Raw genomic sequence first — 27,806 nt, 5'->3', positions numbered from 1 at the left:
TTTTGGCAAACTTTCCCAGGGGTCAGGATCACTCTGAGAGGAAGCACTGGGAATTTCCCGTCCTCAGCCCCGGGGCAGAAGAGGTCCAAGAAATAAGACAGCACAGGAACTGTATAACCATTAGGAACAGCAGCTGCTCCACAGTGCTGTCAACCCGTGCAGGTAGAAATATGCTGCTTAATTACTATGATAATGTAAAAGCCTTTCCCTATTGTTTGTCCAGCTCACATGGAGCCACCCCTTATATGCAAAGCAGGTTTGCTATTTAAATGTCAGCTTGTGTATACATGCCAGCTCCTGGTTTTCTTGGGGATCCAAGACAGCTGACATTGCTGCCAACATAAATAATTTTGCAGGTTGGAGATAGTTGGTAAGAGCGTGGTGAGCCTCCCTTTTATCTACTCCAATAGGAGTGCTTTTTGGTTCTGGTGGTTTGTTTTTGTTTCCTTTTGACGTGACTTCCAGGAGACACAGAGTGAAAAAGGTATTTATTTTTCTTTTTTCTTTTCTTTTTAAAAAACAAAACAAAACAAAGTTTTTCATAACAGGGACATTGCTAGAAACGAAAAAGATAAATACAACATTTTGGAGGTTCAAGTAGGAGTGCAGTTGGTGTATTCCTCCATGAAACATATTTTAAGAAAAATAATACTGCTTCATGTAATTCCTCCCTAGTGCTAAGAAAATCTCCACTCTAGGGCACAGGAGCTACTGCCAGGCTGAGCCACAGCAGTTTGAAAACAGAACTTGGTCGATTGTTTAGGAAACCATGTAGTGGGGAGCCTGAAAATCCCCATGTAAATGTGGTATGAAGTTTTTACCACAAGAGAAACTTTCTGTTTCTGGTGTGGTTAAAACGTTTAATCCAGTTGGCTGCTGGATTAAAGTAATTCCAGTTTTGTGTCTTTTTCAGTTTTGAATCCTGAATGGTTTAGTTTGTTTAAGGTTTATTGTTTGACAGTTTCACTGATAAGGTCTTTCTGACTTTACATTGAGGGTGATTTATTGGACTAAATAAATGTGTGTTGCCTGCTTGTTATGAATTTCTGTAGCCTAGATTTAGTGTGGGATCTGGTCTAAGGGCACAGGCAGGCTGGGGATGGAGCACTCCAGTGCTGGGCTGTGGCAGAAACAGGCACAGCCAGGCTGTTCAGCAGGGAGGAAGGGCTTCCACACAGGAATACCCTGTGGAGCAAGGATTCGAAAAGCAAACCGGGTCTTCTGTTTCTTAGTCCCATACAGCTGGAACATGGCTACTCCTGGGAGCCCTCTGTGCAATATCCCAGTGGAAATGCCTTATTTTCCTTTAAGTGAAACAGAGAATGTGTTTCAGCATAATGCATAGTTGAAATGCTTTACACATTTGGAAAACACTGTAAATCCAGGTCTGATGTTGAGTACAGAACAACTCAATTTGGATTCTTGTACTTACCTTGCAAAGCAGAGTTTTAGTTGGGTTTTGCATTTGGCTCTGCCTGGGTTTTTTGTTTGTGTTTTTCCCCCCAAGCCCTCCCTGAATGGGTTGTCTGGTTTTTTGGGACCTATCTGAAATCATTCAAGAACAAGCTGCCTGCTGCACAGAGTGTAGAGCTCTCTGATGGGGACCAAGGGATAGAGTTCAGCATATTACCTCATCTCTGCTGGTTTGTTTTTAAAGACACGCTGTCGTTTCAGCTTGGATCTGAACATGTTAAGAACAGGTTTGTACAGAAGCTGAGGCCAGTGGAAATGTCATCATTTTTAGTCACTTGGAGAGGGGTAAAGCAAATAAACATGCAAGGGCTCATCCTGCTCCATAGACAAGTCCATGTGAGCTGCCCTGAAGGACAGATGAGGAAGGAACAAGTACCCTCTCCTGGTGTCTGCCAGCACCTATCCCTTACTGCCACTTGGGCTCCTTCCAGGCATTACATCCAGCATAGATTCATTTGTTGACAACTGTTATTTTTTTTTTACTCTTCTGGTGTGCTGGAAACAGTCTCTGCTTTGGAAATCATTACAGCTGTGTAACTTCAAACTATGAGTAATGGCTTCCTCCAGTTTAACTCCCCCTTCTCTTAGTGTTTGCACTGTGCTCATCCTTCCCTGTCTGCCTGGTCCTGCCCGGAGGTGAGGGACTGGATCTCGGTGCAGCAGCTTCCCTTGTGCCTTGGAGAGGAATTGCAGGTAAACATCATTCTCCCTGAACAGGAAGCTTGGCAGGGATAAGCCTGGGAAATGAATTAAACGCTCCAGTAAATACCAAAATGACGAAGGGAATATTGGCTTAATGGCTACAAGATAAATTTCCCTTCTCCTCACCAGCACCTCTCTCATCGGGGAAGAGGTGAGGAGCTATGTTATTTTCTCCTAGGAAAAACTTACCTTTCTCACTCTTTTACCTCACAAAAGTACAGCTAACTCTTCTCTCCAGGGTCATTGAGTTGATGCAGATCTGAGCAATTTTTGTCTTCTTGTGTACAGCTCTCCAGTCTCCTACTTGTGTTTCAGGCCTTTGTGTTCCAGAAGTTCATCTTTTTTTTTTTCCCCAGTTATAGCTCTTGGTATTTCAAAAGATATTGCTGTGATCTACAAACTTTTCCAGTGTCCTTGGGTCATACTGCCTGCAATACTCTCTTCTTCCTTGCAGGCCAGGTAGTGCTATTTCAGTAGGGTTTAGGAGCAGAGTAGCATCATGGACATGTGCATCCTCTGGCAATTTAGCCTTGGAGGGACTGGTGTGTCTGATTTGTATTCCTGCAGTCCTGGAGGATGAGCTTTGGAACACTTTTCCTGTGACTGTCCTGTCAATGATTTGCCAATTTTACTTCTCTTTTATTCAGGAGGGTCTAGTTATTGGGTTTGCCTTTGAAAATGGGTAGAGGTCAAGAGAAAAATCAGTTTCTTTCAGTTGGCTGGAGCAGTAACTAAAGCCAGCACTATTTTTTTCTTTAATATATAAATATTAAGAACTCTAAGTTTATTTAAAGATCCTGCATTTTGGATTCTGTGTGAAACTCAAACTGTTATGACTCAATCTCTGCTTGAGGATCCACGAGGCAGAAGGCAGAATACTGACTTTAACTGTGTTTAAAAAAGGATGGAAGAGTTTCTCTGTAGATAGATACACAGCGTGTATATCCATGCATCCAGCCATAAGAGTGTGTAGGGAGCACATATACAAGTGTGTGTGTATATGTGTGTATATGCACACACTCACACATACCTCTCTTTAGTCTCTGGATAGATGGAAAAGTCACTTGGTTCTAGTATTTTCCTTGATTATAGTTGCGGGTGCTGTGTCCAGGAGCCTCAGGCTTGTTTCTATGGCAGCTATTCCCAGTTCAGTGAGTTCCTCAATCCCCGTTTGGCAATAAGGGGAAGAGTGTTTTGACACTCACACTGTGTCATGGAGGGCTGAGAGTGTGGGCAGAGGTGTCTGCAGGTGACAGGCTCACGTGGGAGGGACTCAGGTGCAGCACGGCCTCCTGTGGCACTGGTCTGGATTTCCATCAAGGGCTTCATGGGGCAGCCCAGATCTCTCTCTTTCTACCTCTCCTTTATATATTTTTTTTTTTGTTTCTTTTCCTTCCCTCTTGCTCTGCCCTGAAGCAGGACTGCAGTATCAGAACAGCAGACTGCAGTACCATGAGCAGGAACGCCAGGGAACCTGTGCTGCACTAGACAGGCTGACTAATTCCCTTTAAATAATCTCCCTTTAAATAGTCTGGAAGCACGCTGGTGAGTTCTGTTTCAGGAGCCACGAGCACACAGCCACGGCTGTGGGCTGTATAAATAGCCACAGCCATGCTGGGAAGTAGTGAACAGCACAGCTATTTGTTCTAGGAAGGTCTTCCTGCTTCCTTCATGTTACTGCCTGGATAGCTGGGATCCAGTTCTGGAAACATTTTGTACAGCAGCGGTGAGGTGACAGTTGGTGACAGTGAGGAGGGAGCAGCTGCTCCTGGGAGATGGACTTCCCTCTGCAGTGGCTTTGGATCCGAGTGGCAGTGGGGCTGTGGGGCTGGAGTCTGTACTGATCCTTTAGCTAAAACAGTGCAGTTCAGACCCTTCTGAGCAACGCTGTGAGTTCAAAGATCTCACTGGTATTTATAGCAGCTGCAAGGCGAGAGCAAGGAAACACTCCCTGTCTGGCTTTAGATCTGGAGAGAGTGTAATGTGATGGCGCTGTCTGAGGAGGATGAACTCAGCCTATCTGTGCTGTCCTAACTCAGGAATCAGCACTGCAAAAACAAAACAATTAAAACAAATTGTGGACCTAGTCAATGTTAGTTACACTGGCTAATACAGGCTTCCCTCTTAAACATGGAAGAGTGCAAACTGTTCTCCAGGTAGGTACATGCACTCTGCAGCTGCCTCCATAGCTGGTCCTGAATTATCAAGGGAGCCTTCAAAAACACCAGGATCTGATCCATGTCCAGTAGCTACTATAGCACTTTCCAAGACTTGGATAAATAGGAGAATCCTCAATGAAGAGTGCAGCAAGTCTTGTCTCAGCTGAGGTAGGAGGCATTTGAATTTCTTACTCATAGTGTATTGTCATCTTCTCCCTGCCATCCTACCCACTCGATGCGTCAGAGATCTAAGGCTTGATTTTTTTAATATTTATTTTTCTTTTTTTTTCTTCTCCCCTTCCCTGCTGAGCAAGGGATATCCAAGCCTTCAGTTTCTGGTGTATCATGTCAGAGACATGTATTTTCCTTTTCTCTTTTTCTTTTTTTTCTCTTATTTTTGCCCCCATCTGCTCAGAGATAATTCCCTCAAGCCCACCGGGTTTTTGCCAGGATAGGTTGGCTCACAGGAGGAGCTCAGTGCAAGAGGGCAGAGGGCTGAGTGGGTCTTGGGAGAGGAACAGAAACTGTTTGGGGCATAGCACAGACCAGGTACACAGAGGCAGCTTCCCTAAATTCTCCCTCACGTTTGCTTTCCTTCATAACATTGCTTTTAAGTCACTGTAAAGAGGACAAGGTTTTCACCTGGTCAGAAGTGCCACCCAAAGCTATGGGACACCATTCAGACTATTCTTTAATCTTACAGAAGGAGGGAAGTTCTCTTCCTTTCTTTATTCGTGCTCAGTGCTTGTCACCCCCAAGCTGGGCACAGCTGAGGTCAGGGATTGCCTCAGTGTGTCATTTATATGAAATTTTAAACTCATATTTAGCAAAGCAGAAGTTCTGTGCCAGGTTTTGGATACACCATCACCAGAGACGTTAATGCTCTTCTGAGGGCAAGTACTACAATATTATCAACAGTTTTCTGAATTACAGAGTAAACCCACAAAAGTCTCGGCCTGTGAATTTAATTAAAAAGACAAAACAAAGCACAGCTTTTTTATTAACTGTATTTAGTGCACTTGCCTTGCAACACTCCAGCCATATCAACCAGGATGCTCCTGGGGTAAGTCTGGCCTCAGTTCCAGCTGCTCTGCTACACACAGGTTCTCTTTGGAAAAGCAGAAGAAAAAGACAGAGTTGAAAGTAGCAGAAATTGTTTCAATGCAGGACAGGCCCCTACTGAGCAAGGAGAACAAAAAGCAGTGCCCCATCACATTTTGCTGGGACAAAATGCAATGTGCTTTGTCTTCCCTCCAGCACAATGGCTTCGTTCCCTGTCTTGGAGCAAGAGACGTTGTTCCGGAACGGTACCTGGAGCTATCGCATTCCAGCCCTGCTCTACCTGCCCCGGTTCAGCATGATCCTGGCGTTTGCTGAGGAGCGGGAGGACGTGGTGGATGAACACGCCAAGCTCATAGCGATGCGCAGGGGCGTGTACGACCCCAGCACGCACCACGTCCAGGTACCAGTGCGGGGGGAGCGGGGGCACTGCCCACCTGTGCTGCTCACGTGGCTCCACAGCACTTCAGTGGATTTGCCCTCTTGCTGCAGGGACAGGGCAGCTTCTCCTCCCCAGTTACAGGAGACAAATCTGCTGCTAAATAATGCACGTGTTGCTAAAACTGCTGGGATTCAACCCCGTGACTGGGCAGCTGGTGGGGGGACTAACAGGGGGCAGGTGCAGCAGATACTCCGGGAGAGGCTTTGGACCCATCACTGGGGTTGGGGATGCAGACAGAGAGAGGAGACAAAAGTCCTGTTGTGGCAGCCAAGATGTGGAGGAGAGGCAGAAATAGGGAGTGGCATAAGGACAGGGAGAAGTAAATTAGCCATCAGTTACTATTTTTTTTGTTTTTAATTCATCATCTTAATACTAATTTCTGGTTTAAAAAACAATTGAGAACAGCAAGTCTCCCCACGCAAAAGAGCGTTGTCTGGTGTGTTGGTGCCAGGGAATTGGCTACTTTATTAACCTACCAGTTATTATTAACAGTTATCCTGCTGGGTGGCTGGGGGTGGTGGATATTCTATTTATAGTAATTTGTTTGCATTTGCAAAGGCATAAATGTGTTGGGGGGAAAAAAAGTAATTATATTTTTGTATCCCAAACCTTCATTAGTTGTCTTTGACTGTACACTCCTAAGAGCTGGATTCTGCCTTGCAGAAGCAGCCTCTGAGCACATCTGCAGTATCAGACCATTCAGGTTGCATCTTGTGTAACTCTCTGTAATTCAGTTAAGTAGGGCTCAGTTGGTCATAAACTTAGTCATTTGTGTTCACGTTAGATTTTCTTAAAATGGAAATATTAAATATTCAAGAAAAGTTAATATAGGCTGAATAGACAAAGAGAAAACATGATCAAAAAGGGTAATCAGCAACTCAGGGCAGAAAAGCGAATTAGTATAATCTTACTGGAAACCACTGCTTCTTTTACAAAGCCAATAACACTATGTAGGCATAATTTTCTAATAGCAATGTTAGTGTTAGAAATGTGATTGTGTTAGGTGCTATTCATTTAAAGAAAGACAGGGCTTGCAGGGCAGTTATACCTGCTCTTTTCTGAATTGGACAGCTCAGGGCCCAAATCTCCATACCAGAGCATGTAAAGCCATGCAATCAGCCCAGCAAGGGTCCTCAGTGTAGGCTGGGATGCCCATTCACACATGGATCACAGTGGAGGAATAGGAGTCTGAATGGAAAGGAATTTGTCAGCATCCAGGATACTTGAAAAGGGCTCGAGTACCTCTGTGACCGCTTAAGAAGCATTGACATGGCACAGTGTCTGTACCAGCACATTTTGACCACTGGGCATGTCTGTGTCAAATATGTACTTGTGAGAATTTCTGAAAATTCAGCTCCTGTAGCTTTCCAGACTGTGTCATCAGTCACCAGCTGCATTGAGGTATGGAGCTGTCAGCTCCTCAGGGAGTAGTAATTAAAAAGGACATAACCCACTTGCTTGGTGACGTGCACGTGCTTTGTGTCATCCAAAGAATTTTCACTTACCTTTGGTGATACCAGATTATTGTTTTCCCATTTCTTGCTCTATCCACTAACCTCCTTCTCATCTGTTCTTCCCATGCTTTTCTGTAACTTTTGTCCAGGCATCCTTGCACTCTAACTTGGATCTGTTTGTAACGGTGTGTTTCGTTCTTGTCTCCCTTCACGCGGGCCCTGGCAGTGGAATAACATGGAGACCATTGTCACTGCACAGCTGAAAGACCACCGATCCATGAACCCCTGCCCGGTTTACGATGAGGTCTCAGGGAAACTGATCCTGTTCTTCATAGCTGTCCCGGGAAAGATCTCTGAGCAGCATCAGCTCAGGACAAAGATTAACCTGGTACGCCTCTGCTATGTCACCAGCATGGACCAAGGGCGCACCTGGAGCGCTGCCCAGGATGTCACCGACGGCACCATCAGGGCCGAGTACAAGAACTGGGCCACGTTTGCAGTGGGGCCGGGTCACGGATTACAATTGCTCAACGAGGCCCGGAGCCTGGTGATTCCTGCCTATGCCTATCGTATCTTGGACCCTAAGCAGCACCCCACCCCTCACGCCTTCTGCTTCATCAGCTCTGACCACGGCACGACGTGGGAGCTGGGCAACTTCGTGGGCGAGGAGAGCGCGGTGGAGTGCCAGGTAGCGGAGGTGCACACCTGTGGCAGGAAGGTCCTGTACTGCAACGCCAGGAGCACCAGGGGAGCCCGAATCCAGGCCGTCAGCTACAACCATGGGCTGGACTTCGAGGGAGGCCAGCGGGTTGAAATGCTAGTGGAACCTCCCTTTGGATGCCATGGAAGTGTTACTGCCTTTCCACCTCCCCGTGATGCCAGGTGCCAAGATAGTTGGTTACTTTATGCTCACCCTACAGACCCAAAGGGTCGAAAAGATTTAGGAATTTACCTCAACAAAAGCCCTTTAAATCCAGCACACTGGACAAAACCTAGCATCCTCTTCAGGGGCCTGTGTGCTTACTCGGATCTGCAGTACATGGGCGTTGGACCTGATGGCTCACCCTTGTTCTCCTGCCTCTTTGAATATGGGACCCGCCGGCAATGCGAAGAGATGATCTTTGTCATGTTCACCTTGAAGCAAGCCTTTCCCTCAGAGCTCTGAGTCTCAAGCCTTTCCATCAGCATCCCTCCAACACCACCTTTGCAGATACTTTTCACTGTCACTTCTCATCTTTGAGCAGAAGGTTTTTTGTACTCCTGCTGCACACTTAGTTTGGCGTTGGCTTGCGGCGTCTGTAGATTATGAAGTCTATTAAATGTACTTAAACTTAATGTGTTTGGGCTTGTTTTCTGTTGTCTGTTCTCCCTTTTTGCCTTTCTCTTTGGCTGCCTTTTTACACATCCCGTGCACAAATCAAGTGTGACCTTTGTATGGGGCTTCTCGCCTTGAGGTCTCCGATAGACTGGATCAATATAACACTGCTGACAGTGTAGGGACTGCCTGGGAACAGATGGCAGCAGTTTTATGCTGAGTGGTATTTAGTAAGTTGTGGAGAAAGTTCTAGAGAGGGCACTGGAATTACTGCCCTATATCTGGTGTCACCTTCTTCAGGACACTGCTTTGGCTCTGCTTAGGAGTACTGCTTCTCGCAGACAGTGTAGGAATGTGGCACCTCTAACTCAGGGCTTGCTGGCTCCTTATTTCAGCAAGGCTGTGTGATGTCTTGCTCTGGGGATATTCCTTGCCCAGTTCTGCAGTTCGTTTGGGGTTGCCTTGCTGAGTTCCCAGGCACCCCAGGGGCTTCTGTCAAACTGAACCTTCTCCTTACTTCCCATGCTGTGTCCTTGCTTACTCGCCCTTTTGCTTACGCTGCACTGAGAAGCTGCAGTTTCTCTGTAAGAAAACCAGAGCCTTGTGTGCTGCTCCCTCTCCCTGGGCAGTGGCAGTAGGAGTCATGGAGGACACCGGGACCCTTCCACGTTTGGGGACAGGACAAGTGGCCGAAATGGCATTTTGCCTCTCTTGGAACTGCAGGATCAGGACAGGTCTGCAGAGGGAGCTCCCAATTTAGAGTCAGGAGGGGAAATGCTTGCTGGTCTTTCTAACACAAGTATGATCCACGCAGCTACTGCTTCTGTCGCTGGCAACCCCATGTCTTTTTATTACAGAGTATTACTGGCATATGAGGCAGTATGTCAAACAAATAACGTTGCCCCCCTTCCAGCAAAAAAGCACCTGTGTCAGAGGGAGGGGACCTGACCAAGCCCAGAGCAGCACGAGAACACTCAAACGGGAAGGCTTTCCAACATAGGCAGATTTTCAGCAGATTTCTGAAGGAAACCGTTCTAGTTTTGGTTAGAGAGACACTATTTCTGAGGCTCTGGTGTGGTTTGAAAGGAGTCTTTATACAGAGAGCAGACAAGGGACCCACCAGAAATGAATGGGTAGCAAGGGAGACATGTCAGAGCAGGTGGAGCTAGGAAAGTGTTACCTATGCCTCTGGACAAAATTGTGCTTTATGAACCAGTCTGTGCTTGTTTGCTGGGTGCTGTATCCTATGTGTGTGCACGTGTGGAATGGCTGCAAGGACAATATGTTTGTTTGCTCTGTTGGTGCAGGACAACACCTGCTTTTCAGAGCGCTCTCAGAACACATCCCCTTTGAGAAACACTAGCAAATCCCACAGGATCCTTGGCACTGTCACTGCTCAGGTCTGCAGGTCTCTGTTTGCTCAGTGCCCTACCCTGTACTTTTACTGCTGGCAGCTTTCAGGGGTGGTGGGAGAAGGGGCCCTGATTTTTCTCACTATCTGAATTTGTTTCAGGGCACCTGGAGGCTGCAGGTACCAAGAGAGTAATGAGATCTCATGACCTTCACAGATAACCTGTAATTTGCCAAGCCTTTCCCGAGCAGCAGGTCAGTAACATGCTGGGCTGGCGTAGCAGAGTGGCTCAGGTAGCCAGTACTTTGCAGGTATTACTCATGTGCTCTTCAGATGTAGGCCAGAGCCTAAATGCACCTTTGTGGCCAGTAGCCTGTCACTGATGCCTAATGAGGTACTGGTATATTTAGACTTCAGCAAAGCTACCTGCTGTCCTATAGATTTAACCTCCTCATCAGGTACTATGGAATACTTTTGTTTCATGACATGGAAATGCATATTTAAGAAGTTTTTATCTGGTCGTGCCTGGCAGTTCCCATGATGATGCAGAGTGAACAGTCTGGCTATATGTGGGGGGTTGTGTGACCACTGTACATCTTGAATGATGCCACAGACAGTATTTTTTTACTGGTTCTGGACAGGCTGGTGAGTTGACAGCCAGCTGGTACAATACTACTACATCTGTAGCAAAACCAGTTTATTGCAGTGTCTGAGAGATAGGGTATTATTTCAAGCTAACGAGCCATTAGGGACCACAAAGCTGTTTATGTTAGGGGATTGGGATTCACCTTTTGAGCAGCTGGAGCTGTATTGTGCTTTCTTTTAGAACTAAGAAATACTCACAGAAACCAGCCTGCACATCCAATTGCCACAATCATCACATGTATTTGGATCCCTTCCCCTTGTTTACATCTCAAAGCAAAGGAGTTGTGTGTGGCTGGACAAGGGATTTGAAGGAAATAACAGCAGCTAAAAGCTGAAGTTGGTGGAGGGGTGGATAGGAGTTAAGTATACACCTAAGTAGTCTGTCTAACAGCTAATTAAATGTCTAACCAGGAGCTGTACCTGCTACCTTGTTTAGCTTGCAGATCAGGAGAAGCTTTCCAAACACAGTTTCATTCCAGCAAAACTCCTGGGGTGATCAGCAGCTCTGTCCACTCTGCATCCAGATATGTGTCCATTGCCTGGGGAGCACTGTGAGGCCAAGCAGTGGTTTAACATTCAGAGCTGTTCTGCCTCCTGCTGCAGCTGTGCTCCAGAGAAGCTACTGGAGGTGCCAGAAATCCCAGGCAGTTGGTGCAGGTGAGGTTAGCAGTGGTCTGTGGGCAGGCAGGGCTGTTCGAGGAGCTGCACAGTTCCTTTGCCATGTGCAGACGCTCCTCCCAGTGGGGAGAACAGGGTTTGTAACCCCTCGGTAGCTTACAGCCACTGCCCGTGCACAGCCACTTCATGGCAATCAGCATCTGAGTGCATTTAGGCTCCTGAATCCAGGGCAGTTTGTCTCCTGGAGCCCTGTGTGGATCTGGGCGAAGCTGAAGGTCGGGTCCAGCTGAGCTAATTTTGGTCTGCAGACAGTGCTTGCTGAGCGTGGTCAGGAAGCCCTGCACGGTGCAGTTCTGCTGGTTTAGCAGGGCGCTGTTCTGGCCCACAGCTCTGAGCTGCTGGTGCCCACAGCCTCATCTCAGAGGCAGAGGTTAAGCTGGACACTGCAGGGCAGGTGTCTGGAGAACTGAAAGCACCAGGAAGGCCTGCAGGAATGAATGCTGGGTTGTGCCAGTTCACTCTCTCTCCATACCCACAAATTCTGGCCTCTCCCTATGCAGTGACAGGCTGTTCTCTCCTGCCTTGCTGTCCATGCTATGTCCATGATCCAGGTACTGTGGTTCTAGTACTTCCCCTGGCTCTGTAAAGCAAGGGTTGCATAGGGTTAGCAGGATCTATGCCTTACCTGGGAACTTGCAAGTCAGAGTCTGAGCTCAGCTGCTGCTTATAGGTATAGCTCAAATGTGGATGTGCAGAAATGCTGCCTTCCAAGGCAGAGTGGTTGGAGGAACAGGCAAAGCAACCAAATTTCCCTCACAGGCAGTGCCCCTGTAGCAATGTCCTGGCTTGCTGCAAACGTGTCCCCTGTGCTGTGCCTTGGAGATGCAGCACTGAGCAGCCACTCAGCACAGCTGAGGGACAGATGTACACAGCAAGAAAAGGGAAGTGAAAACTCCAGTTCTTCCCTCTCTGACGCAGGTTGCCAGACACAGCTTTGCTCCATCCCACCTTTGGGGATTTAGAGTAGGAAAGATCTTTGAATTCATCTCACAGTAGCTGACAGGGAGCTTTGGTCACAAATCCCCAGTGCAGATCAGCCTCTCAGTCTGCTGTGCATGGAAACGTGCAGTTGTAATTTTATTCTGTTCAGTTCTTTGAAGTCCCCTCCTCACACCTAACTGCTTATGAGGACTAGTCAAGGCAGGAACGGGGCAGTCAGTGCTAGGTATCCTAATGCACAGTGTGTTTCTGATCAGAGATTTATTTATTCCCCTTGGAGCCCTGTAGCGGGTAGGACAGACAGACAGGAAAAAGATGAAAACTCACAGGGTCTGACAAGAGATCGTAAATGGGACAGCAGGCCACCAAAGCCTGGGGGACTGAATCTGTGAGGGAGCAGAAGAGATGCCCAGCTGGGACTTTCTGACACGAAGGGGGCGGGAAAGGCAGGGAGCATGGGCTTGCAAGTCACTTCAGCTGCGGCATGAAGAGGAGAGCGGGGGCTGCAGGAACATGTCACGCTCACTCTCTGAGCTGTTTGAGTTGAGGAAGTTGTCCGTGGCTGAGTTTCCTTTCCCTCTCTGTACTATTGAAACAGGAAGCTGGTGAGCTGAAGCTGGCTGATCGTTACACACAGACACACAGGCAGCTCTGGCAGCTCCTGGACTGGAATTCAGGTTTCCTCCAGCTCCAGCGATGGATCAGTGCTGGTACCACGGCAACATCACTCGCTCCAAGGCTGAAGACCTGCTCTCCAAAGTAGGCAAGGATGGCAGCTTCCTTGTGCGGGCCAGCGAGTCCATCGCCTCGGCGTACGCGCTCTGCGTGCTGTAAGTACGGCGTCCGCCCGCGCCCCTGCACCCGCTGCCCCTGCTCGGGCAGGGGGCACCCCTGCACCCCCCAGACGGGCAAACAGCCGCTGTACCCACGGGGAACACGCAGCCCACACCAGAGCATCTGACTGGGCCGTGGGGTAAGGAAGGGTTGGGATCAGGGCCAGGCTGGACAAACCCATATCACTTACTGCTGTACCGCTCACGCTGCCCTTGTGCCTGATTCAAAAGGAGAGAATAATCAAAGGCACTGCAGCTGTGCTCTGAGAGAAAATAGCATCTTGAACTTTTGGCCTTTCTTAACAAGTTGGGTCAGGTATTTACCTCGAACAACTCCAGTACTGAGCTTGGTACCCTCCCAGGCACTTTCCTTGCTCTGGTTCAGTGTGTGTTTGACCACCTGCTTGTACCATGTCCCATTCAACAAAAGCTGAAATAGTTCCTGAAGCTGTGCATGGTACACCTGGCACAGCAGTGATTCTACCTGCATCATTAATGTGGCTCATGGGGTAAATGCTTCATGTGGGAAACAGGGAGAGAAATGCTGGTAGCCCTGACCCCCCCATTCTGAGAGACCAGAGAGCAAGGCCTCCTGCCCTGGGTTTGTGAGGGGCAGGCGTTATTCCTGGAGGCAGGAGAGCAGGGGCCAGAGGAGACTAAAGTCAGCAGGTAAAATCTGAGGTATTTGACTTTGCATTACAGAGAGATAAGACAGTTGCTCCCTGCTTAGGAGAGATCAAGAGAACCCCTGTGGGACCCTATTCTGCCCATCAGATCCTCTTTGCTGCCACTGCTCAGCAGATCAATAAAACTCATTGCATCCTTACCCCACATTAAATTACACAGGTTTCTCCTTTTCCTTCTGAAAGTATATTTCTTGTAGTGGTGAAGGTGGTGCTGCTGTTTATAACTCTGGTCCAACTGCTTGCCTCTGAGGTCAAACTTCTGGTGACAGCACCATCTGCAGCAGAGGATTCTTGTGCAAAGGAGCCTGGGGCTGGATAACTGCCCTGTGAGCGTAGGTGTTGGGCTGCCACAGTGGTGGCTGGGTCATGGGGGTGTTCACAAGGTGCAGAAAGTCTTTGTACCTGCCTGTTCAGGTGCTTGTAACAACACAGGGAAGAGTTTTGTCTTTCTGGAGGGAGCAGAGAAAGAAGGCCAGCTGCAGATGAATAGGCAGGACAAGCAGGAGGCAGGAGAGACAATCATCATCACTGGCTGAGGGCCCAAGCTGCCAGTCAGGGAACACTTTACTAGAACAGACTGTTGCTTCCATTGAGCAATTTTAGTGTGGCCCCATTGATATGACTTGTAACTAGTTGTACACAAAATGTTTTTACCGAGCAGTGGTGGGGATTATAGTAAGGGAAGGTGCTGCAAAAATGCTTAACGTGAATTTGCATAAATTTTTCCATTGTAGATGTTTATGCAGCCGATTTTGAAAGCCTTTTGTGACTTGAGAGACATGGGATCAGGAAATAGAAACAATATAATGACCAGGATTTTCTGAACTGTGAGCCAAAGGTTATTTTCTGAAATCCATTCTGAGGTGGTGATTAAAGAACTGGGGAGCACACAGCCTCGCCAGCCAAGAGCAGCTGGATCTGAGGTGTGAAGTGATGGCAGAAATTTCACGCAAACTGCTGTCAAACAACCTAACAAGCCTTCAGCTTATGCTGGTTTGTGGTTAGTTTGTGGAGAGAAAGGGTTAAACGTGGTGAATAAGTCTTTCCCTCTGAATGTCTTCTCCACAAAATGGGCAGCTTTGCTGAAGCTGAAAACTTCCTCAGGAATGTATCAGTTTCAGCTGTGTTATTGACTGGGAGGTGTTTGAAGTTTGAGCTTTTCAGTTACTTCTGTTTAAAAAACAGAGAGGCTGGAGACAAAGAATGAGAGAGGGGACTTGAAAGCTGAGAGCAAAATTGTTTCCACAAAAACAGAATTGTGTTGAAAGGGAGAAAGTGTCAACTGTGTATAGATAAGGAAAACAAAAACCATGAAATTTCCTCTGAAAAAGAAATGTCATATTCTACAAAGCTCTTATATTTATTGGGCAGATCAACTGCAAACCAGCAAAACACCTATTATTAGAATGTCATAGAATGAAATAGTGATTTTATTGAAGAGCTACTTGAGGAAAACAGGATTTGTGTAAATATAGACAAGTAGGGGATATGTATTTGCAGGGCCTTTTAAGAGTCCCTCCCTCTTTTTCTGAAACTTAGAGCAGCAGCTTCTAACTTGGGGAGCGAAAGGCTGGGGAACGCTCCTCCCCTGCACTGCTGGCCCATGGTCACACTGCCCCATAAAAGGCAAGAAGCAAAGCCCTTTTCCTCCTCCTTTCTCTGTGCCTGCACCATGTGATCTGCCAGTTTATTGACAAGAAATGGGCTCTTTAACTCACCTGAAGGGGAATGCCTGGATCCTGAAATCAAAGAGCCTGCGTAGTGTTCCCTGCAGCTGAACTGGTACCATTCCTCCTGGGGATCTTCTGTTGTTGGTTCATCCATGGATGACTGCAGGATTAACAGCTCTTTAGAGATGACCCTCAAGGGCTAGCTGCAGCTTTGGGACCCCTCTCAGTGCCTGTGAGATGCCATGTCCAGCTCCCCTGCCTCTCTCATGGTGCACTTAGCACCATGTCTGGCAGGGTTGCCTGTGTAGGATCTCCAGGCACTCCCAATATGCAGATCATCACCTGCACATAAAAACACACAGCAGGAGAGTAAAGAGCAAATACCAGCCTTGTCCCCTTTCCTCCTCTGCTTGGTTGAGAGGAAAGAGAGACAAAAAAGTACTTGGAGACCTGTTTAAACTGGGGCTGATGTTTTATTTACCCTCCACGTGGACAGCCTGAACAATGGTTGAGCAATTCTGAACTCAACCCAGTTTTTAGGGAGGACCTGGAATGTGGCTGTAATTGGGACCACACAACTTGACAGTCAGGATGCCAAGGAGAGAAAGCCTAAGGGTAAAAATGAAGTAAAAGTCCCAGTCCTCTTCATCCACATGCAGTAAATTAGAAGACTGCTAAAAAGGATTCCTGCTTTTGATCCCAGGAAGTGCTCCTCTCTGCACCTGTCTCACCCAACTGCCCTTCCTTCCTTGTTCTTCCTCTGATCTCACCTGTCCTCAGCCCAAAGCGCTTTACAAGGAGAGGTCTGTGTGATGGGGCACTTTCTGTGGAGGCAACAGGAGGGTCCTGCTGGTCCTGCTGTGACACAAGAGCCATTGAGCTGGTTCCTTTATCAGTTTCATAATCTCCACACACACAAATTGTCTCTCATGAGCTGCATGAGCAGTTCTGCTTAGCCCTGTTTGCATATCAGCAGGAGGAAATGGTGTAAGAGAGCTGCACTGACAGATAAAAACAAACCCCATACCCTTCCTTGGGGCATCTGGCGTTGATTGCCCTGGGATTGGTGACATTAGCAGTGCTGTGGCTGCCCACAGCAGTTGGGGATCATGTCTGTGACTGCCAGCCCTGTCCCAGATGTGTGAGTGAACAGGTGCCTGTGAAATGAGCTCTGGGAGCAGTTTGAATTCTTCCATGTCCTTTACATTAATGCCATCAAGAGATGCACGTTCATGTGCGTGCATGACCAAATTCTCCAGACACCCTGGAAAAGTTCAGCTATGATCTATGAGTAATTTATTTGCATTTCCAATGTCTTTGTGACTCCTTGTACAAAGCTGCCTAAAATCCTGGCAACCTCTTCTCTCTCTCCTGCATGGAATGATTCTGAAAGGCATATGATGAACAGACTCATGATACAACTGTGAAAGAGATTAGGATGTTTTATCAATCTGCCTGATCTCCCCAGCAGGGGTCTGACCTCAGGCCACATTTGTGACAATTCCACAGGTAATGCAGTGTTTCTGTTACAGTCGAGGAAGCTCTAACAGCAGATTCTGTTCTTTCTTTTGAGAGGAAGGTGTTGAAACCAGCACCGTTTGCTGGCTCAAAGAGATATTGTATGCTTTAACAGAGTGCTTTGCAGGTGACTTAAAAGATTGTTGTTCACTTGGGGGAAAAGTAAAAATATATCTTTTTAGTCAATACTTCTTGGATGAGATCTACAAAGCTCAACAGCTGCTGAGGAAGGTCAAATTTGCCACCTCACAACACTGCTCAGGCTTCACTTGGGCTCTTGTGCATTGATGTGACCCTTCACTGGGAAAAAGACTCTTCCATCCCCCCTTAAATAAGAATCTAATAGAAGTTAGCTGGGACAAAATGTTTCTTAAGGCTGATCTACAGATGCACATGTACAGTGTGTACCCACACCAGGATGGTGAGATGGGTTTTCACTTAGGCTGTCTAGGACTTGTGGATGAAAATCTGCCTAGCAATCAGCTCTTGTACTGGGATTTAGCTGAAATCTGTTATTTGTTTTTTCCAATACAAGTCAATGCACATACTAGCCCTTCAGTTTACTCATTCACTGCTGATTTTGGCCCCGTGTCTTTTGGCTTTCTGCTTTTCCATTCCTTCCTGAGCTGCCCTCTCTACTGACAGCTAAAGCCACTTGGTGTTTTCTCTTTCCGGCCAGAACGAGAGTTGACTAACTCACTCTGAGCTGATGCTGATACCACTTTCTGCAGTGACATCTGCAGATGTGTCAGTGACCAAGAACACTTCAAGTTTGTGTTAGTTCGCAGACTCCAGGGAAAGCAAGAGAAATGTTTAAACCTCTTGTGCATGAAGCCATCTATATGTCTCAGAATGTCCCAAAGCCTGTTCTCAGGGGGAGGGGTGGGTACCATGGTGAGATTCCCTTCTGGACACGGTGTAACCATATCACCTGTGATCTGTTCCAGGTGCCGGAACTGTGTCTATACCTACCGAATTCTGCCTGGTAAGGAAAACAAGCTCGTTGTCCAGGTAAGCCCTGCTGTGTACTATGTGGGCCCACAAAGATGGCCCTGACAACTGCTGGATTTCAAAGCAATTCTAACACCAAGAGAAAAAGGATACAAGGAGTTAAACTAATGCCCTGGCCAGCACAGTGCTGGTCTCCAGTCCACTGCTGGGCAGATTGTAGTCTTCGGTCTGGTCCTGCCATGGCCATCAGCACATGTCACTTAACACATGTCCCTGCCAGGTTTTATACAACTGAGAAGCTCAGCCCATGGAATACCTTTTCCTCTGAAGCCAACTTCCTATCAATACACTGTGGATCTTTTCAATCCAAAATTGCAGCACAGTTTACCTACACCCAGAGAATGTAAACTGAGTTCTGGTCTCAGGATCCAGACAGTACAAGATTGAGGGCAGGACTTTCAGACCTTCTGTTTATTCCTATTCTGCTTTAGGATCCTAAATGAGCCACTTCCCCTTCCTGTGCCACCTCTCAGCTCTGGTTTTCTTAATATAGAGCATGAAACTTGGGGTGGGGAGAGGGGCATGGTCTCTTCCAGCCCCAAGAATTGGGCATGGGTTTGTTAGGCAGCAGTGGGGCTGCAGCTGACTCCATCCTCTTGGCACAGCCCGTGCTGCATGGGCATTCCCTGCAAACTTAAAAGGAAATGCCCAGGCTACCAGTCTGCCCTGCTATTCAGAGTCAGTCTACAATCATTCCTTCCCATTTCAGATGACAACCAGCTTCCCACACTAGAAATCAGATTTCTACTGACTCCACGTGTGGCTCACACGCCTCACATGCACCATGTCACTCGTGTATTTCCTGATGTGCTTTGGGGTCACCAGTTTCTCTTTGAGATCTGCAGTAAGAGGCAGCATCTCTGAAACTGGAGTCATCAGGTTAGTGAGAACAGCAGAGTGCTGGCAGCTTTCTTTCAGCTGAGGGCTGTTGATAAGAATAGTGGATTGTGTGTCCTGGGTGCACACATCCAGCTTGGCTTCTGCAAGAGCCACTTTTGGGGAGCTCGAGCTGTTCTTAGGAGCCCCACTCAGATGCAGTTCTGCACAAACACAGCTGTATTGCCGCCCAGGCCAATTCCAGGCCCTCAGCCCTGTGCTCCAGAGGACTCTGTGCCCAGGGCCAGCCACCATATCCCACTTGGCCTGACAGCTGGATTCCCCAGAGTCATTGAGATTCCTCTGCCTCACTTGCACTTCTGTTTCTAAGGAGGAACTGGCAGCAGGACACTGTGCCAGACTTGATCTGGGTCTGTATGTGTTACTATGGCAGGTCACCAAAGCTCATCCACCTTCCCAGAGCACTGAGCAACACCATGCAGAGGAGCCTGTGCAGGCTGGGAGCAGGGCTGGCACGCAGCTGGCACCAAGAAGCTGCCATTCTGATCTGGCTCCATAGGGTGCAGCAGCCTGTTTGTAGGAATACTCAGTTTTCCCCCATCATCTGATCTAGCCCGGCCTTACCATCATAAATAATGTGTCTTGGTGTGTTGTGGTGCTGTGATGCTGTGATGGTGGCACGTTTTTAGAAGATGATCCATTGTTTATCATTGTTCCAGTACCCAGAGCAGCTGCAGGGGTCAGGGTCTCATTGTGCCAGAGGGCTCACAAATGAAGCTCCCCTGGGCAGGGAGAGTGTTGGGGGAGACCTGAGGGCCAGCAATGGGCACAACTACCTATGTCCACACCAGCTCTGTGGCAGGGCTGGGATGGGAGCCTGGCACTGCTAATGGTGTTCTTGGTCTTTGCCCTGGCACCGAGGTGAGGAAGGGACATTGTGGAACCCTCACTCTGAATGGCTTCGGAGTATGAGTTTGACAGCTGCTTTGTCTTTTGGAAAACAAGCACAGAAATGATCCTGTGTTGTTTATCCCCCAGTGGGAGAGGAAGAAAGGTAGGCCAGAGAGTACCTGCAAAGGCAGCCAGATGGCCCCACACTTTGTCCCTTTGTGCCCTGTCCCCTCCTGTTCCCTCAGTGTCCCCTGGCATGTCATGTCATGCCATGTGAGCAGTGCTGGCTGCAGCCTCTGCTGGCAGGACACTGGTGCCAGTGATGGGGGTTTGGAAGCCGAGTGAAGAGCCCTGTGGCTGTGTGTGCAGCCCTGCAGAGAGTGCTGAGGCACAGGCTGGCCCCAGCCCTGCCCCCAGGGCGGTGCAGGCGGGCAGGGAGCTCTGTACAGCCCACAAGGGTGCCAGCTATGCTCCCCAGTAGCTCCCCAGTTTGTGCTGGGTCTGAGAGTGTTTCTGCCGTGACAAAAGGGCCTGTGTTCATGTATGGCTGTTCCACTTGTCTGCAGGTCAGAGCCCTGCAGCCACAGGAAATCCATATTTCTCTCTGCTGTAGCAGTGGGCAGTTCTCATGCTGGATCAAAGTTTATGAACATGTAATTTTTAAGATTCTCTTGGGAGCTGTGTTGTGATTGTGAGCGATTTTTCTTGTTCCTATGTCATGGGATGCAGAGGGACTGTCGTGGAATACCTTTGTAAGCTGGCTTGCCAGGAACTGTAGGTTGAATATCAGGAGTAGGCTAAATAAAGTGTGTTGTTAACTCATGTTTTGAAGACAAAACACCTCCTGCTTTGTGCTGCCTTATTCCAGTTCTGTGGGAGAGGCAGAAGAAGGGGGGTGGCTTCTTCTGGCAAGAGAGGGACACAGTGAGAGTGGTAATTGAGGCTCAGAGGAAAAACAGTCTCATGTGGTTGGCTGCTGTTCTTGGTACAGTGTTCCAGCTGGGCCAGGCTTTTTTTGGTTGCTTGTCTGTTGATTTTCGGATAAAACAAAAACTACTTCATGTGTGTTACAAGATCAGACTTTTGAAAAGATTACTTCTGTGCAAGGATATAAAAGCTGTTGAATAGGATGGAGTGTTGACATTTTAAAAAATCCCATTAAAAAAGGAAAGAGTCTACTAATCCAATGGAATTAGAACAGGTGTTAAATTAATACAGCAATCGGTAAGTGTTTTTCATTTTTGAGTTTATAAAAATTATATAGGAAAAACTCAATACTCAATCCTGAGATTAGCCTGCATTAGTTATGAGCCCTGATTGTGCAATGTGACCTTTTTTTTTTTGCCTGCACAGTGCTCTTTCCTGAAAAAGGCTGCCTTCCTGCCCAGAGTTGGGATGTTGTCTGTCAGGAGCTTGTCATGATGACAGCACCTTCAGAAGAGGTCCCATGTCACAGCTGCATACACGGCACATGTGACAGGACAGCTCTCCCTCTACCACTTGGGGAGTTTTTTCACCTTTAAAGCTGCAAACTGCTTCACTTTTTCATTGAGTCTTGGAGAGGCCATTTCATTTCTCTCTTTTTTAATTAGATCCCGGACCCGGTGGAATGATACTCAGTGTCATTGTTTGCATGGTTACATTACCTGCTCTAGGACTGGTAGCAGAAAGGGAGGTGCACATTTTTGCATTCTGAGGTGCACTTTTTCACATTCAGGCTGAAGAAAAAAATATTTGCATATGCCCTTCCAGCATTTTGTGACATGGCCTGTGATGTGCCATTGGAATTCTGCACCTGCAGCAGCTCTACAGCAGCTCTACAGCATGGTCAGGAATCCCTCTTGCCTGCCATACCTGGAATGCAGCTAATGTCCTCCCAAAGCACTCTGGGCTGTAGAGGTCACCATCACAGGCTGTTTTCTTTACATACAAAGGAAATTTGTCCCCCTTCTTTTCTGGAACTGAGTAATTTTCTCCTTCCATTACTTGAGACTTCAAAATATATGCAAAGAAAGCCTTGGCTTGGGTGAATCAAACTTGCCTCCTGCTGATGAAAACATATTTAAGGAAGGAGGGTAGGAGTAATGAAAACCCCTTGAAACACAGGATCTGTAAGAGCCAGTAGAGATCTTTAGGCTGAGAACAATTAGTCATTGAGATCTCCTGCTGCCTGCAGACTCTCACTGTAGTGAAGCACTGAGAGCTGAGAATAGGAAGAGAGCAAATAACAGTTCCACAGAGATCCAGGAGCAGGGCACGAGGCTGGAAAGAACTGCCCCTGAGGTGGCTGAGCTGCTGCCTGGGGGTAAGTCACAGCTGGACTGCTTCACTTTCTTCTCTGGGAAAACAAATATGATTTTCCCTTGCTCCAATGGGGAGGCATAATTAATGTGAAGTTATGGAATGTTTGGGGATTAGCTGAGTGTAACCATGTTTGTGCAAAGAGGGGCGAAGCAGCAAAGGAGTCCTTGGGCATGGCAGGATCAAGCTAAACATGAGAGACAAACTAAAGACACTAACATTGTCTTTGTCATCTAAGCACCTATAGTCAGTTCTTGCCATCCAGATTCACAGAAGATATAACTTTCCTGTGCTGTCACTTAAAGAACCTCATTTATCCAGCTGGCTGAGGTTTCAGTATGACACTCTTCATTGCCCAATCTGCATTCCTTATGATCTTAGCATCCCCCCAACAAATGGGGAACTTGGCCCAGTCTGAGGATTGGGTTACCAAAAATAATTTTAAATAGCTGTCCCTGGTTGACCTTGCCAGGATCAGAGGGTGTGTATCAGTATGCATCCCCCCATTTTAGATGTGCAGTCAAAGCTGTCACGTAGCCAAAGGTGAGTTGTATCTCTCTAGTCAGCAGGAAAGAAATGGGTTTCTGATCTGAACTGTCCTTAGTGGATCCTGTCTCTGTTGTCTAAAGAGCCCAGAGAAGCCCCTTAAACTGCCAAACTTGGCAGGCTGCAGTCAGATAAGGAGATTCCCAGTACAACTGTCTCTTGTTCAGTGTGAGGAGGCACTGAGGTCAAGAGCTGCTGTTGAAAATCTGTGATACTGCCTTTGCCTAATGCTTTACCCTGGATTGCCTCAATAGACTGCTATTTGAAAAGGTCAATGTCAAGAGTATAACCTGCCTCGGGAGTGAGGGTGCTTGACAGAGGTGGTGAGAAGGAGGAAGACGTGGGTGTTGGCTGGTCAGTGACTATGGATTGGTACAGGGGGGTGTGGTGCCATTGTTAAAACCCAGTGCAGTTTGATCTCTCTTGATTTCTGGTACATCTCAAACAGGAGTTCCCAGCTCGTGTTATCTGCTGGCTGCAGTCAGTCAGTCAGTTCTCAGGGGCACTAGATTGCATCTTATTTTCTGCTCTTGGCCAGAACTTATTTCCTGGTCTGTCAGATAACAGTTTATAGGTTGTTTGGAGGATCAAGCACTGGCCTTGTGCCACTGCTTGTGGAGGCTGGGGGAGGTATCCTGATGGAGAGATGGCACCATGGCACAAATAGGGATGGCTCCAGAGATGCCCTTGGTAAAAGCTGCTGAGAGAGAGCCAGCCTTGTAGTTATGGGAGCAGCTTTGGCTTTTGATAAAGGTGGAGTCTCCTTAAGAATCTGGGGCACCTGTAGAGCAGCTGTCCATGCCAAAACTGCACTGGGGTGGCCTCACCTTGAGTACTGGGGGAGTTTTAGTCACCACAATATAAAAAAGACATTAAGCCATTACAGAGCATCTGAAGGAGGCCAGGAGGGTGGTGAAGGGCCTTGAGGGGAAACCGTATGAGGAGTGGCTGAGGGCACTTGGTCTGTTCAGCCTGGAGGAGGCTGAGGTCAGATCTCACTGGGGTCTGCAACACCCTCCCGAGGGGCAGCAGAGGGGCAGGTACTGATCTCTTCATTCTGGTGACCAGTGATAGGAGTTGAGGGAATGGCTGGAGCTGTGCCAGGGCAGGGTTGGGTTGGATCTCAGGAAAAGGTTTGTCCCCCAGAGGCTGGTTGGGCACTGAACAGGCTCCCCAGGGCAGTGGGCACAGCACCAAGGCTGCCAGAGCTCAAGAGGTGCTTGGACAATGCTCTCAGGGACAGGGTGGGATTGTTGGGGTGTCTGTGCAACGCCAGGAATTGGACTGGGTGATCCTGATGGTCCCTTCCAACTCAGCATCTTCTGTAACTCTGTGATTCTATAACTGTGTGCTGTGTCTCCTTTGCTGTGGCAGAGTCTCCCTCAGCCTGAGGAAGGCACAGCCTGCCCTGCTTTCCTGTGGGTGTGACCTGGTGCTTCAGCTCACTCAGGTAACATTCCCATTCTGCCCCCCAGAACTTGCATCAGACATGTTTTTCCACAAGCTCAGGGCTCGGGCATTGCCTGACCACTGCTGCTTCCTTCTAGCAAGGTGCTCTTCCTTGTCCTTCTTGCCAACCTGTTGGGTTTGTTTGTTCCCATACTACCCTCAGTCTGCTCTCCCATTCCTGCCACCAGCTGAGCTCTTGCCTCAAGTCATGTACCTGCCCTGAGATATGGTGGGCTGCCAAGGATGGAGGCTCCAACCACCCACAGTGCCTTGAGAGCTGTTTGCATCTTCTGGCTGCCCCACAGGAGAGGGCAGAAATGGAGCTTGGCTTGAGCAGAAGCAAGAGCCACTTTGTATTTTCGAGCAAAGTGGAAAATTTAAAAAACCCCTTCTTTCAGGTGAAATGTTTCATTTTGATTTCGGGCTTTTCAGAAGTCATCACGGTGTTGCCAGGATGTTGAAGAAAAACCGTTGTTTCAGATGGAAAAACTGGATCACTCTTTTGAAAAAGTCCAGATAAGCAATTTTGAACTTGTCACCTTCTTTTAAAATTAACAAGGGAAAAGGAAATTGAACAAAGGCTGTGCCTTGCATAGCACATGCTCCAATCCCCTTCATTTTTAAATAAACTTTTTTTTTTTCTTTGAGCAAAACTGTTTGATCGATTCCAGAGTTTTGTGAGCATTACTTTGTTGTGAGAAGGAATTGCTAAAAGCTACCTTCTTCTCATGCTGCACAAGAGACTGTACTACAGTAAGGAAAACATTAGAGTTTTAAAAGTTACTGCCTGTCTTTTTCTTTCCACTTCAGTGTCCCAGGTTTGACAGAAAGCAGCAGTGCATGCATCTTCCTGCACCCCCTCTGTGGGTGAATGTAGGAAACATTGATTTTGCAGTTGCAGTACCAGATCATCATTTCTGGGAGCAGGAACACTCCTTGCATTTGTGCTGAAATCCACCAGTTAAACAAATTACTTACATTACACTTACTACCTGTTGCAAAAGGAGGGCCTGGCCCTAGTTACTTGTGGGTTTTGCTGACTTCAGCGAAAATTATAGATGCTCTGGCAGCACTGTTTTACATTGAGTGATCATAGAGCTTTTTTTTTAATTTTTCTGGTAATTTTTTGCTGGTCTGATACGGGGCTGTGACAGGAAACAAGTGTGCTGTGAGAACAGTTAGAAGGCAGGCCAGCAGCTGTGACTCACGGTGCCAGCTGACACAGGGGTGGGGCACAGTGTACTCTGGGGCTCCCAGGAGGTGGAGAATCCCTAAACACAGTGTGTAGGGACTTCTGCTGAAACCCTTCCTCCCCAGCACGCTTCTAGAAACACGTTTTTGGGGAACACCTTGATTTGTACTCCCTCTGTGTATGGGTTGGCTAAATGTGCCAGAATGAACAAAATCCTCTGTCCTGGGACGGGCAAGATGTGCAGTGAGAGGGCTCTGCTCACGTCAGCCACCACAGGACTGTCCCTGCTCCGAGCAGGATTTGTCCTGGCCTCTGTTTATGAGTCCTGCAGGGTGGAGCTGGGCCTGGAGGCTCCATCCGGAGTGTGAACCTGCTCTGGAGCAGGGCTGCCTGTCCTGCCAGCAGCATCTGATAAGAGCTGGGGGTTTAGGTCAGTTCCTGCATTCCTGGTGTCACTGAGGCTGTCACCCACATCAGAGGGCTGGCTGTGGCACAGGCAGCACCGAGTCCATTGTCAGCCCTGCAGAGAGGTGCAGTTTTTGTTGTCTCCCTGTTGCCACACTGCCATCCCAATGTGCTGTGCTGCTCTGACTCGTGGCCAGGAGAAGGTTTTCTGTAGTAAGAACTTTGTGATTTGCTGTGGATTTTGCTGATCTTTCTGTGTCTAATCAAAACCTTTCAGCTGGGGAACTGCTCTTGAGCTGGTTTTGGTGGGTGATAAAGCAGAGCTCACTGTTTGAGGTGAGGCTCAGCCATTCACCACTGCAGCCACTTCTGTCCTCGCTGGGTGAGGGGTTTGTACCTGCCCAGACTGATGGCAAACACTCCTGGTCTCCAGTGGGGACAGGGCAGGCGCAGGCCTGCCCAAAATGCCCTGTGCAGGTTGCCCAGGGGCTGTGAGACATCCCTGTCAGGGCAGGGTAATGATGAGAATGGCACTGATTTCACTGGAGTTAGTTCCTACTGCAGAAAGCTCGATGTGCTGATGGGACTCTATTGGCACAGAAGGGCTGAGGGATAATCAAGGGGATTACTTTTCTTGAAGAGAAACAAGGGACAACTGGACATCCAGGCAATACTTATGGGCAATGCATTGAAACATGGGTAGGGCAGCACATTTCTAGTATGCCCAAATGCATAATTTAATTAATTATACTAAGCTTCATTTTGTTACAAAAAAATGGTAGATATTAAAATTTTAATATTTTTCAATATAATTTAATGTTGATTTAAATCAGTTTATAAAGCTCTTTACATGTAAGACTGAATTACATATGTATCTCATGTTTCTGCAAACTATCCAAATCTGTTTATACAAGGAAAATTTTTTTTTCTGCTGTTGCATCTGAGGTAGGAACAAACAGAAGGCATTTCACAGGTTTTGGAAAGCTGAAAGAAGCAGCATTTAATAAGAGAACTAGGTATTTCCTGAAACATGCACATTCCTGCTACTGAATCTCTCAGTATACAAAATTCTTCATACAAACAAAGCATATCCAGCTTTTGTCTAGTTTGAACCCTTCCAGAATGTTTCCAGTTTCCTGAAATATAAAAAAAATGTTCAGAGAAGATGGCTTAAATCAGGCTAAAGTGGTACTATTTTGTTTTTCAAGCTCCAAGAAATGAAGTTAATGCCATGAACTGAAATCCCTTTCCCTTTTATCTAGATGTCCTTTCAGATAAAATCTCACTCTAAGCAGTGAAATGCCAGTGCATGTCATCAATTCCTCTTGCTGCTTGCCCTCCAATAAATGTGTTATCTCACAAAGCCTTCACCACACTCAAACAATTGCAAATAGCCAACCCTCCGGGGTTGCAAAATCCTTCCAGATTCAGGAGATAAGGATTAGGGCTGTTACACAGTGACCAGTTGAACAATTACTGGTTTAGAAGAGTTATTGTCTCCCCTATTATCCTTGGGAAAGGCTTTGGCCACCCACAACCACGTCCCCAGCAGCTCTTTCCCACCCCTCCGATCTTCCAGCTCCCGTTACAGGAGCTCTGACAATCAGGTTTGTTGGAGAGGCCAAATGTCCAACCCTGACTGAGAGGAGCCCCTGGGACACACCCACCTCAGGGTCTCCAGGACTACCAAAATGAAAATTTTCCTGAGATTCTAAACCTCTTATGGCAGATGAGAAAAAATAATTGAAAACATAGGCAACCAACATTCTCAACAAGAAAATATTCTTATTTTGCAGTAATTTGAGGGATATTAGCTTTAATATCATCAGTCACATAGTGTTCAAACCATTTGATTGTCTTAGCCTTTTTATATTTTATCAAAGACTTCTGATGAATCTTCATAACTCAATTTAAGGTGTTCAGGGAGATGACAGATTATTTCTCTTTCTGCTGTGAGGTAATGAAGCACTGTTTTATTGCTTCTGTGCTTTGAGGCATGATGGGTCACACAGGAAAGTGCTCATTTCCAGGCAAGTCTTGAGTTGTTTTCTCAAAGAAAGAGAAGTTAATATATTGTTGGTGCTGTATGAGGCTTCTTGTCCTGATCATTTAAGATAGCAATGAGTCTTGGGAAACACTGATATGAGGTTTATTTACAATGGCAAATATTGCCATCAATACAAAATTGTTTCCACACTTGTTCCCAACAGGGTGATGCCCTTTCTTGTTCAGAGATCTATCTTGATTTGC

The 27,806-nt window shown here is 47.3% G+C and overlaps 2 protein-coding genes across 7 annotated transcripts in view; both read left to right on the top strand.

The window, feature by feature from the left end:
- NEU2 (neuraminidase 2) overlaps positions 1-8,624 on the top strand; it is a 36,428-nt gene extending 27,804 nt beyond the window's left edge. For all 6 annotated transcript variants that reach the window (XM_027703820.1, XM_027703819.1, XM_027703815.1 and 3 more), the window contains 2 exons: positions 5,592-5,796; positions 7,516-8,624. In XM_027703820.1, coding sequence (XP_027559621.1) covers positions 5,596-5,796; positions 7,516-8,454 — 1,140 coding nt within the window. In that variant the 5' untranslated portion in view covers positions 5,592-5,595 and the 3' untranslated portion in view covers positions 8,455-8,624. The remainder of the gene's footprint in view (positions 1-5,591; positions 5,797-7,515) is intronic.
- Positions 8,625-11,183: 2,559 nt separating this feature from the next.
- Positions 11,184-27,806, top strand: part of INPP5D (inositol polyphosphate-5-phosphatase D) — a 52,765-nt gene continuing 36,142 nt past the window's right edge. Inside the window, exons 1-3 of the mRNA XM_027703855.1 lie at positions 11,184-11,257; positions 12,816-13,047; positions 17,872-17,935. Coding sequence (XP_027559656.1) covers positions 12,914-13,047; positions 17,872-17,935 — 198 coding nt within the window. The 5' untranslated portion in view covers positions 11,184-11,257; positions 12,816-12,913. The remainder of the gene's footprint in view (positions 11,258-12,815; positions 13,048-17,871; positions 17,936-27,806) is intronic.

Source organism: Neopelma chrysocephalum, unplaced genomic scaffold (assembly GCF_003984885.1).
Source record: "Neopelma chrysocephalum unplaced genomic scaffold, ASM398488v2 Primary Assembly neopelma1_252, whole genome shotgun sequence".
Taxonomy (NCBI): Eukaryota; Metazoa; Chordata; class Aves; order Passeriformes; family Pipridae; genus Neopelma; species Neopelma chrysocephalum.
This window is presented reverse-complemented; position numbering and strand designations above follow the sequence as displayed.